This window comes from Penicillium oxalicum, chromosome IV (assembly GCF_001723175.1).
Source record: "Penicillium oxalicum strain HP7-1 chromosome IV, whole genome shotgun sequence".
NCBI classification, from domain to species: Eukaryota; Fungi; Ascomycota; class Eurotiomycetes; order Eurotiales; family Aspergillaceae; genus Penicillium; species Penicillium oxalicum.
The window spans coordinates 3,197,283-3,210,020 of record NC_064653.1 but is presented as its reverse complement, the minus strand read 5'-3'; the positions used below and the strand labels follow the sequence as shown (position 1 = coordinate 3,210,020).

The window sequence follows — 12,738 nt, the reverse complement described above, 5'->3', positions numbered from 1 at the left end:
ATTAATGTAATACTGGGGTTGGCCAGGAAAAAAAAAATCCTTTGATGCTGTTGATTTCGTTAGGCGAGCCATCTCTCCGCACGTCCGCATGGAGCTAAAAGAGCACCGACGCTCGGGCCCCGTGGCCACCGACCTTCTGGTTAAAGTATGAAGTTTGGGTTACCGGCGCCACTCTCCTGGGTACACCGGCACCGATCCGTTCCAGCACAAATTGCAGAGAGCAATGGGGGGAGATATGCCTTGCCAGCGGCCAGAGAGCAAATATGAGTGAACCGGTATCTTTTTCCTCTGGAGGCATCCTGATCACGCTAGGTCAATCGGATCCATCGTCGTACCAGATCCCGTTCCACTTTACCTCCTGCTTGTCAACGGGCGCTCGAACGTTGTGCGTTGCAGTAAGTGGATCTCAAACACGAGCGTGCAACATAATTAATTGTTTTTTTGTCGCAGCTGATGATAAAACGGCCAGCCCCGCTTCCCATGCCGTCGGTGTCAAAGTTGACTTTCTTTTCCTACTTGTGCCTTTAAGACTCATGACACTCGGCTGCCATGTCGTACGTCCCTTTCCTCAAGCCGGTCGTCTCGTAGAATCTGCGGAAAGACCTCAACTGACCTCGAAATCTTTAGATCATTCCTAACAACTCTCGGACTGCGTGCTGCCTCGGACGGTCATGTCCCAAATCGTGCCGCTGGCTTGCTTTTGACAAACTGGCTGCTCGCCTACTGTTGGATGAGCACTCGTTTCACGAAAATCGCCCTGGGCATCGATAATAATATTGCCCCCCGGGAGGACCTCGCCACGATCGGTGAAGCCGCCGTCGAGTCCGGCAAGATCAGCCGCAAGACCCTGAACAGGCTCAAACGGGAGGAAGCAGCACATGCCAATGCGATTGAGAACTATACCGTCTTCGTGGCAGCGAGTAAGTGAGAATCAAAGTCTTCCAACTTGTTTGTCATCGCCAACGCTAATCCGAGCAATTACAGCCCTGATCGCCGTCATTGCCAAAGTACCCAACAAGGACGTCAACAAGTACGGGTTGTGGTATACGGCTTCCAGAATTGCCTTCAGTCTCTGTTACTCGTACGGGGAGACGCGTAGGATGAGTAATTTCCGATCTTTGTTCTGGTGGTCTGGCAATATTTCCTGCATCTGCGCATTTGTTGCCGCAGCGAAGAATCTTTGAGAATTCTCCCCTCCTGTCATTCGAGAATTTCCATACCATACCTAATAGCGAATTTTCCAGTGACTGGCTTGAATTTTAGAGCTGAATTCTGCAGTGTTCTACGTAAAAGATGAAGTTCACCTCTTATATTCTTCGTATGACACGGGCGTGGGACAAGATCATCTGGTGAATATGCATGGCTAATATCTATCAGACTAAAATAAAGGCACAACTGCGTCGATGATCTTCTAATGGATGATTACATGGGAGCCTCGCGCTGCCAAGGTGGCAGTGTCCACGTCATTTTCTATCCCAGAGAATGTCCAGCTCTAGAATCAGCTTTCTGTAGATCTCGTTCAGGGTCTCAATCAGCGAAATCATCATCTCAATGAGATATGGAGAGAGAGAGAGGGAGAGAGAGAGAGAGACAGGTATGAGCAAATGAAAAAAAAGCTTTATCCGTACAGTAGTCTACAAAACAGAAATTAAACCCCTTTCAAAGTCCCTGCACATACCCCATACTCAGCGTGTTGATCATCATCACTTCATGAGGATCCCAGACTACCAAGTTCTGCGCACTAACTGTTTCGGTACTAAGCATGCTCTCAGACTAGAGCCTCACTGCGAGAGGGAAGATCATCTTTGCATGCGCTGCCACTATTGTGAGCTCGCGTGATGTGTATCCTTGATCTTCAATGGTGTCGATACCCTACTACCCTGCCCAGATTTTCCAATATGCAAGGTAGATCATCACCTATGCAAGCCTCAAGTCGTTGGGCGACCGCCTCATTCCTGTCAATTGTGGATTCGCGGGGAGTCGAATGGGCGCTATATCAAGGGCGTCATGATCTGCAGAGATAGATCATATTTATTTTATTTTTCTTGACCAAAATTGGGTCTTGAAGACCCGGGACGTTTTTGCCAGATTGGGCAGTTGACAAGATTGACCATGTATATCAGATACCTAGTTTATATGCTCAGTGTTCACAGTCAAGACCTTCAGGCAGAGGAGCGCGGATCCTACAACAGCTCTAACAAAAAACTTGACAGCCACGTCATTAGGCTAAGGCCCAGCTAAGATGGTGGATTCAGGCTAAAAATCCTAACCGCTTGAACGACCCACGCTCGCGGCTTCGGAAAGCGGCTCTTGATTTCGTCTGGTCGGTCGGTAATTGTAAGGGTCCTGCTCTCGGGGAAGGGCTTCTTACTCTTTCGATCTCTCTTTCTCTTTCTCTCTCCCCCACGCTACCAACCCGCTACTAACTGAACTCGCTCGTTGTCAGGGCCAAGCAGAGGAGAAATGATAGGTGGAATAACTCATTTCCAAGCCCGCAAACTGCACATCTTCCAAGACGGCAAATAAAACCCCGGCCTTTCAGACATGGCATAGATCAGGACCCTTGTGCGGGTCCCCATTCATGCCTATGGAAAAAGCTGATTCGTAGGAAATCATCCTCATAGAGTGAGCTCCCCGCATCTCCATGATTCAGTGCTTGGCAGAGTGCGGAGAGATCTGCCCACCGAGGTCAAAGCGTCTGAAATTCCTCGGCTTGGGTCCGCTCTAACTCAACCTGGGGATTCTCCAGGGGTGGTGAGGACACAAATGAGATGGTTCTGAACTGTCACAGGCGGAGAAATCAGGTTGCTTCCCCGTGCTTTGTATGTCGATCAAAAGGCAAAAAAAGGCTGGGGATGTTCGACTACAAAATAAAGGACGTAGTGCCGCAGAAAATTAGCAAGTGGAATTGTTGAGACTTGAGAAGCGTTCAATTGCAGATCCCGCCGCTGAATGAGATTTTCTTGTGGATTGAAATCCTCCCATTTGAGATTCAATACTTTTGGACGACCAGCTCCTCGACCATGAAGCTCATTACCATTGGCGCTCTGCTCGTCGGGGCAGTAGCTGCTTTCGCAACGGACCATATTCCCAAGGGTGCAAGCATTATTGCAGCAAATGATGTGTCTTCATTGAAAGGCTGTGGAGCTCATGGACAAAAATATCCTAATCGGCGAACTGTGACGATTCGAGCCTCCAAAAATGATAAAGACGACATCTCAGACGACTTCCTCTGGGCAATGAAGCGTGCAAATCATGGTGGCCGTGTGGTTTTAAAGAAGGGAAAGACATACGTGATTGGAAAGAAACTTGATCTGAGCTTTCTGAACGACGTTGAGGTCCAACTGGAGGGAGAAATCAAGGTCAGTCTTTGAGACCCTGGATCACGCTGTTTCGCGGCGGCTGACCTGGATCGATCAGTTCACCGACGATATCAAATATTGGCAAGCGAACAATTTCTATTACGACTTTCAAAAGTCGATCACTTTCTGGGTCTGGGGTGGTCAGGACATTAAGATTTTCGGAAAGGGGACTTTGAATGGCAATGGTCAGGCGTGGTATAATGCGTTTGCGGGTCGTGAGATCTTGGTGAGTCTGCATCGCGGCATGAAGATGATCAATTATTGGCTTTTGGCTCATCAGCCCATAGGACTCGAGCAACACCTTTTACCGACCGATTCTGTTCCTGACCGACAACGCAACCCGCGTCAGTGTTGAGGGGATCACTCAGCTCAACTCACCATGTTGGACCAACTTTTTCGTGCGAACCAATGATGTCTCCTTTGACGATGTGTTCATCAATGCGTACTCAACCAATGCTTCTGTGAGTGACTCAATAGCCTGGATATTGAGCCTTTACTAATCCTCTTCTCGGATAAAGGCCCTGCCCAAGAACACGGACGGCTTCGACTCGTTGAACGTGAATGGCCTCCGAGTGACCAACACCCGCGTCGATATCGGTGACGACTGCTTTTCCCCCAAGCCCAACACATCCAACATCTTTGTTCAGAACCTCTGGTGCAACAACACTCATGGTGTGAGCATGGGCAGCATTGGACAGTACGCAGGTGTCAAAGACATCATCGAACACGCGTATATTGAGAACGTGACCCTGCTCAATGGTCAAGTATGCTCAACCCACTTGGTGAATAAACTCGAGATTTGAAAATCTTACTGACCCTTTGATCTAGAACGGTGCTCGTCTGAAGGCCTGGGCCGGTGCAAATGCCGGCTACGGTCGAATCAACAACATCACGTATCGGAACATCCACATTGAAAACACCGATCAGCCCGTGGTGCTCGATCAGTGCTATTTCAACATCAACGCGACAGAGTGTGCCGCTCATCCTTCCGCCGTCAACTTTACCAATATCGTCTTTGACAACATCTATGGCACTTCATCGGGCAAAAAGGGCAGGGAGGTTGTTGACTTGACCTGCTCGCCCAACGCGGTGTGCTCGGGTATTCATCTGTCACGCATCGACTTGAAAGTCCCCCCTTTGATTACCTGCGATGGCATCCAGGGCGACATTGGGGTACCCTGCAAAAAGTCAACATAGATCAATACCCGGCTGGCCTATTCACCTGGACTAGCGGTTCTCATGAGTCTTGGAACCTGGGTCAAGAATAACAACCCCATTGCTTTGTGAGCTGATGTTGTCGCGACAATATAAGTAATGCAGTTATGAATGATTATGAAATATGATCTTTTCCGATGGATTCTCAAAATTTACACGAACATTTTTTTCGTGGCCAGTGGTTGGAGTGTTGCTGTCCGTCGTCAGTGATCAGCTTAGATCACTAGGAAGGGAAATTCAGGAGAGAAAAGAACGACGCGACTGAAAGAGTCCCTTCAGTCTGCAACTCACACGGTTACCTGCGAGCTTCTCGCCAATAGACTTAGTGACATGAGATGTGCTGCGACTGCCACCGAGAGCTCTGGACATGGCACGGCTCCTCATCCAATGAAGATATCGAGTCAATGAACTAGTGCCCTCGTGATTCTCCGCCAATGTTTGAATTCACGCTACTCAAGATTACAAATCACAGCGCACTTCTGATCAGGCTCGCTTATCGAGTTAGGGAACAAGCATTTTGCGCCCATGAAGAGGACTGGTTGACTCTGGAGTAAGCCTCTCTCTCCACAAATCGCCTTTTCTCCACAGATCCCCATCACCAGGGCCCCAATAATGCGGAGTCCGGGGTAAACTTGCTGCCAGATATTGAGCAAAACCAACTGCATCATCAGAGCAGCTGTACAGGCCTGAAGCAATGATTGGTATAATCACCGTTGGAAGATTCGCTTTCTCCGCAGTCCCCACAACACCCCAAACGCCCGCGGGCAAAGACTATATCCGGCAAGATGACTTCACCCAATCACGACCGCCGCCATGAATAGAGTTATCAAACTCGCCCCCTACGGTTCCACTCGTCGAGTGACAGAGTTTCCGCAATCGTTTCGCATACAAAAAAAAGTCACTCTGCTGCGTTGTCTCTTTTGTCCTCGTGGAGTCAGTATGGTCTGTACGTCAGCTGGATTGCGAGTCCTGAAACTTTGTGGGGAAAGGCAAGTCAGGCTCAGGGGCTACCAGTCACCTCAAGCTATAGTAAAGCTATATAGCGAAGGGTTCTCCAGTACACTGCGACTTCGAGGCATCTAACGGCTGGTCCACAGGGTACTTCTTCAACACACCATCATCTGCCCTACTGTTGTGTAGGAATAACCAGGGGGTTTCACTTTTCCCACCTTCACCCTCAGACCACCAAAGCTTGCATCTGTGATTGGGCCATGATGGAGAAAATGAACCATCACTCTCAGCACATAGAAGGAGTCCAATCAGAGGATTTTCACCCGGGAATCACAGAGTCAGGCAAGCCAGAGGCCTTTTATATCGAGGACAGAATGGCGCACTTGACCGAGGAACATCGCCAATTTCTACTTGCTCGTCATGGCACTTTGGATCTCGATCCAATCCCGGACATGAGCGATGCAGACCCATACAATTGGCCAACGTGGAGGGTACAGCAAAGCTTTCCTTCTTTCTCTCCTTCTTTCTCTCCTCGGCCATGAGAATCCAATCTTTTGCAAGCATGCTCACAAACTCCTTTTAACAGAAAACCATCAACTTGATGCTGGTCGTCTTTCACGCCATGATCGGCCTCTTTAGCGCAGCATCGATCCAATCCGCCTTTGTGGAAATATCGGCCGATCTAGGTGTCAGTATGCAACGAACAAGTTACCTCGTTTCTCTTTTTATCGCTGTCCTCGGCGGTGCTCCCTTGTTCTGGCGCCCTCTAAGCAATCGTTTTGGTCGTCGGCCCATCTTCCTCATCTCCTTGCTCTTTGCAATGGTCGGGAATATCGGTTGTGCCAATAGTTCGTCCTATGCGACTATGGGATTGTGTAGGGCAATTACCGCGTTTTTTATCTGCCCGGCTGCTGCAATTGGAAGCGCAGTTGTTGCAGAAACGTTTTTCAAGAAGGACCGAGCTCGGTGCATGGGATATTGGACCTTGATGGTCACCATCGGCGTCCCGATCGCCCCCTTTTTGTTCGGCTTCATGGTCATGCGCGTCGGATATCGTTGGATTTACTGGGTACTGGCAATTGTGAGTTCTATCGTTTTCCTTTCTCTCAATAACAACTCAACCCAATAGGACACTGACCTGGCATTCCCACGCTGCAGACCAACGGCGTCCAGTTCATCCTCTACTTTTTCTTCGGCTCCGAATCTCTCTATCTCCGCGGTGAGAATGTCTCTCCTCCCGTGACAAATCCCAAGCCATCCATCTTACACTTCCGACGAATCGACCCATCACCCCTCCGACTCTGGGACTTTGTCCAGCCTTTGACATATTTTGCCAAACCCTGCGTTCTCGTTCCCGCCTGTGCATATGCCATGATATTCCTATGGGGGAGCATCACCCTCACCATCGAGATCCCGCAGGTTTTCCCCGAGCAATTCAAATTCAACAGCCAGCAAGTTGGCATGCAGTTCCTCGGCGTTATCATTGGGTCAGTCATTGGCGAGCAGATCGGTGGTCTGATGAGCGATCGCTGGATGGCCCTGCGTCAGAAAAAGATAGGAACTTATCCTGCAGCTGAGTATCGCTTGTGGCTCAGCTATCTCGGACACATTTTAACCATCGTGGGCGTGGTGGTCTTTGCTGTGCAACTTGGCAAAGCTGGTGACCAGTGGAATATTACTCCCATTATTGGTGCAGCCATTGCGGCAAGTGGGAACCAAATTGTCACCACCGTCAATATCACCTATGCGGTTGACTGCTACCGCGCGGATGCGGCGAGCGTGGGAGTCTTTATCACTTTTGTCCGTCAGATGTGGGGATTTATTGGGCCATTCTGGTGAGAAGAAGATGATCTTTCTTGCAAATTGTTTTTGTGATTTTTCAAAGACATATCGCTAACCCTTTTTTCCAAAACAGGTTCCCCGAAATGTTCGAGAAAGTCGGCTGGGCGGGTGGTGCCGGAATTGCCGCTGCAATGATGGTGGTTGTGAGTGTTGTTCCAACCATCATCTTGCAATTCAGCGGTTCAAAGTGGCATTGATCTATGTGCTGCATAACTCTTTGATGTCTGTATTCCTTATTTTGCCCTGCATTTCCCTCGTTGACGTACAGCTTGGGAGGTGTGGTACCTATCGCGGGCGACAGTAGCCGATGCTACACGATGAGACTTTGAACTGGATGGTACTCAAGCAATGGCAGTTAAATTGGCCCTCGCCACTACGTCTTCCGGGCATGGCGATTCCTCGTTTCTTAAACATTTCCTCGCTATTCTGATTTGGAATCAAAGATACTCTCCTCGATTACATCCAAGTGAAAAATCAAAACGACGCGTGATCAAGAATTATAGCGTGAATCATAGATTTGTTCACAATGGTCAAGATTTTCATCAGCAAGTTGACAATTCAGAGCTCTGCTGGCATCTTCGGCATGAAGAACTGCAGCAGAGTCTCAAGTAAAATGCTTTTTCAAGCCGAGTGAACTCACTGAGTACAAGTGAAGACCTGACAGTTGTAAATGAGCATGTTGCTATCCCAAAATCCTGCCACGGAGTGACCTACCTAAATTGCATCTTGAGAATCACAAGCAAATGTTTGCCCTTCGTCCCCTTTAGTAACTTTTTAATTTCAACCCAAGCCACGAATCGAACCCATGACCTTGGCGTTCCCATATAATCTCCCAGCGATGTACCCCGATGCTCAACCCTTTCTCCGTCAATGCTCGGGAATAGTATCACGATGCCCAGCCTCATCAAAGCGCAAGTCCTCAAAACCGTCTCTATACGACACCTCACTATAAATTCATTTGTCTAAATTTAGTCTTAGATATAATTAGAGTACAATATCTTATTATAAAAAATTATCAAAAAAATCCGCGGTTAGCACTAGACTAGCCGACTTCCCACCCACCCAGCCTCTCACAGGCACAACCGATAGTTGGCAGCTCCACGGAGTTGGAAACTCTGCATCAGCACTATACTAACTGTAAGTACCGGCCAATTCATCCAGCAGTTCTCCCCTTTCGGGGCGTCATCCCACTAGACTATTGTACCTGCGAGGCTTAATAGCATAAACTATCCCTCCCCCTTAAGCTATCATTTCCGTCCAAAACGGCCTTAGGACCGGTCTCAGGCCAGACACCTGGTGTCACGATTCCATCTGGCTTGATATTGAGTGCCGGAGAACTTGCCATCCTCTTCGCACCCTCGAGATATCATATTTCTTGCTTAACTGTCAGCAGCACAGATCGCAAGATTTATTTTTGTCAATGTTCTCTTGACATTTTGTCACTTCGACATTGGATGAGCTCATATAAGAGGGGAAATCTAAGGACAAGAACACTTTTTGAAACAGCTAGGTGAGAAAGCTATGAGCTTCAACTTTGTTATCCTCCTTTACATCATCAGCTTATCTACAAACTCACATTGTCAGGACGATCATCGGACAGTTCCCCTCTACCTATCCGCCCCTTCCCACCTGTATCATCGAACGGAGCAGGTTTCAAATCACGAAATTCTCTCGTCTGAGAGACACGTCTTATTCAGACATCTCATAAAGAAGCTTCCTAAATCAAGGTACTGGGTGAACGGCATACAGAGGCATGCATGCGTCTCTTAGAAGAAAATTCTCCAAGAGCAAGCAAAACAGTACATTCAGGAGTCATTCATCTGCTGTCGTGTTGTTCGTGTGCATACACGTCCCCATACCTCGATCATATTCCCTTACAAGGGCTCACACTCAAAATAACGTCCAGGAATTCCCATCTCACCACCCCTCCACCCTCCTCATCTTCAAATGCATCCCCTCCACCGGCTTCGTCGTCACAGCACCCGCGATATGAATCTCCTGCTTCGGATCCTGCATCTCAAACGCAAATCTCCCCACCACCCCGGCCACTGCACACCGCAGCTCTGCCCGGGCAAAGTCCTTCCCAATACATGCCCGCGGGCCATGCAGAAAAGTAATCTGCGCAAAGTTGGTGGATGCACCGCCGTTGTTATTGGGGACTGGGTGACCCCCCTTGTCGGTGTCGATCCATCGCTCGGGCACAAACCGGTCTCCATCCTCGCCCCAGAAAGTTGGCGCGCGGTTGATGGCGTAAGGGCAGAGGATGAGCCGTGTTCCTTTCGGCACGTGCTTGCCCGCGACTGTGGTGTTGCGAATAGCTTCACGGATGGTGACGGGAACGGTGGGGAAGAGACGAAGGACTTCCTGGCAGACGCCGTTGAGTAATGGGAGCAATTCAAGGTCGGTATGGGTGATGGGTGAATTGGCAGAGGGGATTTTGGAGCGAATCTCGGCTCGAAGGCGGGTTTGAATGTGTGGGTGGAGAGTGAGGAGATAACATGCCCACGTCAAGGCGGAAGCGGTTGTTTCATGCTGGGACGATCAAGAGATTTCTCACTGTTAGCAATATCTCGGCAACGAATGAGGGAAGGTTGCGTGGGAGATGACGAATGCAGGCATAAAAGAAGAAAAGACTTACCCCGGCCGCAAGAAAAGTCAACATCTGGTCGACCAATTCATTGTCACTAAAGTCACCACCCAGCATCATCGTCCCCAGAATATCCGCCTCCAGATCCTCTACGGACGCCTTGGACACGGTTAACATCTCCCGCTTCTCGCGAACAATATCGTTGCAGAGACTGCGCAAGAATCCCGTCTCGGTATCAATGACATGGTTCAAGCGCCAGGGCACACGCCGAGCGATCCACTGAGGCAGAGCAAAGTTCATGGCCAAAAAGGCCATCTTCTCTTTCGTGGGCTCCAGAATACGAAGGAAGCTCTCGGCGACGGGATTATCGCTGTTCTGCAGGGAGCGAAAGTCTCGGCCCATGGCAGCGGGACCGATAATGTCCAGGGTTAGACGGCTGGTTCATCACCGCGTCAGAACAATTTCACTCAGGTATCCTGATTTCCCCCCCACTCGCAAATGGGAATCATGGATCGATGAAAAGAGAAATGCAACAATGCATACCTTCCCCAGACACACATCTCCAACTTGCCCACCCCTTCTTCCGGGTCAGTCCCATCCATCGGGTTCATCTGCAGCTCCTTCTCCATCTCTACCAAGAGCTGGTTCGTCTTCTCCCACATGAGCGAATACATTGCCCGGATGTTCTTGATGTTGAATGCCGGAGTCAATGCCTTCCGCTGCTTCTTGTGCGCAGCCCCCTCGGACAGAATCAAGCCAAATCCAAGAATGCGGGCAAGAAAGTTCCGCGCGCGCCACGGCTTCTCGAAATCGTACGTATGCGTACTCATTATATCAAGAAGCGCTTGATGATTTGTCGCGATCAAATAACTCTGGCCGATCATGTCGCGCAGGTGGATAACACCTTCGTTAGGGACGGTCCTCATCCAGTCCAAGGGCAGACGGCCACGAGGAGAGTCAAAGATCATTTTGGCATGACTGCGGAGGCCCTTCAATGGAACATTGTGTCAACCACTTTGCTCATACTCAACCAGAGGGTGGACCGTCAACGGAGTGCAGGCCAGAGGATCATTCACATACCGGAATCGTGGGCAAATGACGCAGAGGATTCAAATAGAAAGGCCAGATGACCAGACTATACAACCCTTTGCCTAGAACATTGACACCGAGACTCCAGAGCAGCACCGTCTGAAAAGTCTGCTCTACAAACACGGCGCGCTGCAAGAAGTAGGCCTCGACTAGAGTTAACACCAACAGAGCCGGAAGACTGTCTCCAGCCGCCATGGCTGAAAAAAAAAAAAAAAAAGATCACAGAGCCTGGTCCCTTCTGCCTGCTTGACAGTAGTCGGATCTCCGAGTGTTGTCGTTCGATCGGAAGATTAGACACGAATGTGGAAGTATATTACCGCCGAGGAAGACCGCAATTAGTCTCCACTGGAAAGGGCACAACTGTTTATTGTATCCCGATTGCCTCGTCAAACAGAGGTCGAAGACTGAAAACAAAGGGAATCTGAGCTAAACAGACAGAAGCCCCCAGATTAAAATCCACTTTGACAACTTCAGAAAAGGAAAAAGGCCATGCCCGACTGCCGAGCCCCGAGTCATTTGCTTTAAGCCATGCTCGGTGCCCCCAAAGTCAATAATCTCCTCTCCACTGATCGGCGAGGGTCGTGTGGCTTGTTTGGAGACCTCGGCCGTGCCCGTTTTGTACCCGATCATCGCATGTTCGTGCCTGCAAGCCCAGCGTGCAGGAAAAAGGACACTGAACCGGCATTCTTCCGTTTACTTGAATCGCAGTCGACTGACCTGACCAACGAAATTTGGAGTTTCAGCATCTGAACCGGTCTCACGCCGGTACTGTTTTCTCTGGGCCAGAGGAGAAGCGAAACGGGGTGGAACTGCTCTCGTCTCCTGTGATATCATCGTGGCTGTCCCCGGATTTTCCCCCTTCTCTCACAAACAGCGACCATACCTAAAGGGGTAGAATCCATCCGACTTTGGGCGAGGGACCGTCGGTGGATTCTCAGTTCCCGCACTCTTTGCATGTGGAGAAGAATCCATGCGTGTCGTCCGACGAAGAAATTCGGTTGGGAAAAGAAACATATTGGAAAGAAAAAAAAAAGGATGTGATTGTCAATCAGCCGGTCCATTTGCCGATGCCTTACCGCCGCTCTATACCTTTTGGACACACCACAGATGATGTGAGAACGCTCGTGGAAGCCTGTTGGGGGTGAAAGGGGGAAAGAGTGATTCCGTCAAGCAGAGTCTCGAACTGACGATCGACCACGTCGAAAGTCACGGGCAGCCAAGGAACGGAAATTTACCGCATGTGAAACGATGTGTGCTGAAGACGTAACGACTGATACCCAAAGCTACCAAGTCAACCTACTAGACAATCCCATCCTAGGAATCCCATTTCAATACATCCAGGTTGTGCTGCATGAGCTCCTCACATACATGTGCGCATCTTCGCCTACACGAGATCGACTCGATCTACAGTACATCACTACTGATCGAAGTGGATCGACCCGCCCATGCGCGTGTCGATCTCTATGTCCATGGGCCTACGGAGCCCATCCATCATTCATAGAGAAAGCCTCGGCTAGTGGATCATCGCACGCTGCGAACCGCTTGTGTTTGGGACACTTGGTCTCCGGCGTATTCGGCATGCGTCCGCGACATCACAGGCGCATCCCGTCATTTTGGCAGAGCAGATCGCCGGCGAGAAATGGAGACCATGTTCGTGATGCCGGAGCGTGCAGGCCGCCCGCCGTGGGGAAG

At 49.7% G+C, this 12,738-nt stretch overlaps 5 protein-coding genes across 5 annotated transcripts; 4 read left to right on the top strand and 1 right to left on the bottom strand.

Annotated features, from left to right (window-relative positions):
* Positions 1–549: 549 nt before the first annotated feature.
* POX_d05887 (uncharacterized protein) lies at positions 550–1,184 on the top strand (the record flags this gene model as incomplete). The annotated part of the gene is made up of 3 exons (XM_050114722.1): positions 550–554; positions 628–920; positions 985–1,184. The coding sequence occupies 3 exons, from the start codon at positions 550–552 to the stop codon at positions 1,182–1,184; spliced, it is 498 nt and encodes a 165-aa protein (XP_049969673.1).
* Positions 1,185–3,023: 1,839 nt separating this feature from the next.
* POX_d05886 (putative exopolygalacturonase B) lies at positions 3,024–4,559 on the top strand (the record flags this gene model as incomplete). The annotated part of the gene is made up of 5 exons (XM_050114721.1): positions 3,024–3,362; positions 3,421–3,588; positions 3,650–3,823; positions 3,881–4,126; positions 4,191–4,559. 5 exons carry the CDS (start codon positions 3,024–3,026, stop codon positions 4,557–4,559), a joined length of 1,296 nt encoding a protein of 431 aa, XP_049969672.1.
* A 1,232-nt stretch (positions 4,560–5,791) lies between these two features.
* POX_d05885 (uncharacterized protein) lies at positions 5,792–7,567 on the top strand (the record flags this gene model as incomplete). The annotated part of the gene is made up of 4 exons (XM_050114720.1): positions 5,792–6,019; positions 6,115–6,609; positions 6,687–7,363; positions 7,444–7,567. 4 exons carry the CDS (start codon positions 5,792–5,794, stop codon positions 7,565–7,567), a joined length of 1,524 nt encoding a protein of 507 aa, XP_049969671.1.
* A 329-nt stretch (positions 7,568–7,896) lies between these two features.
* POX_d05884 (uncharacterized protein) lies at positions 7,897–8,004 on the top strand (the record flags this gene model as incomplete). Its single annotated transcript, XM_050114719.1, has 1 exon — positions 7,897–8,004. One exon carries the CDS (start codon positions 7,897–7,899, stop codon positions 8,002–8,004), a length of 108 nt encoding a protein of 35 aa, XP_049969670.1.
* A 1,283-nt stretch (positions 8,005–9,287) lies between these two features.
* Positions 9,288–11,241, bottom strand: POX_d05883 (uncharacterized protein; the record flags this gene model as incomplete). The annotated part of the gene is made up of 4 exons (XM_050114718.1): positions 9,288–9,902; positions 10,009–10,393; positions 10,501–10,946; positions 11,038–11,241. The coding sequence occupies 4 exons, from the start codon at positions 11,239–11,241 to the stop codon at positions 9,288–9,290; spliced, it is 1,650 nt and encodes a 549-aa protein (XP_049969669.1).
* Between the last annotated feature and the right edge of the window lie 1,497 nt (positions 11,242–12,738).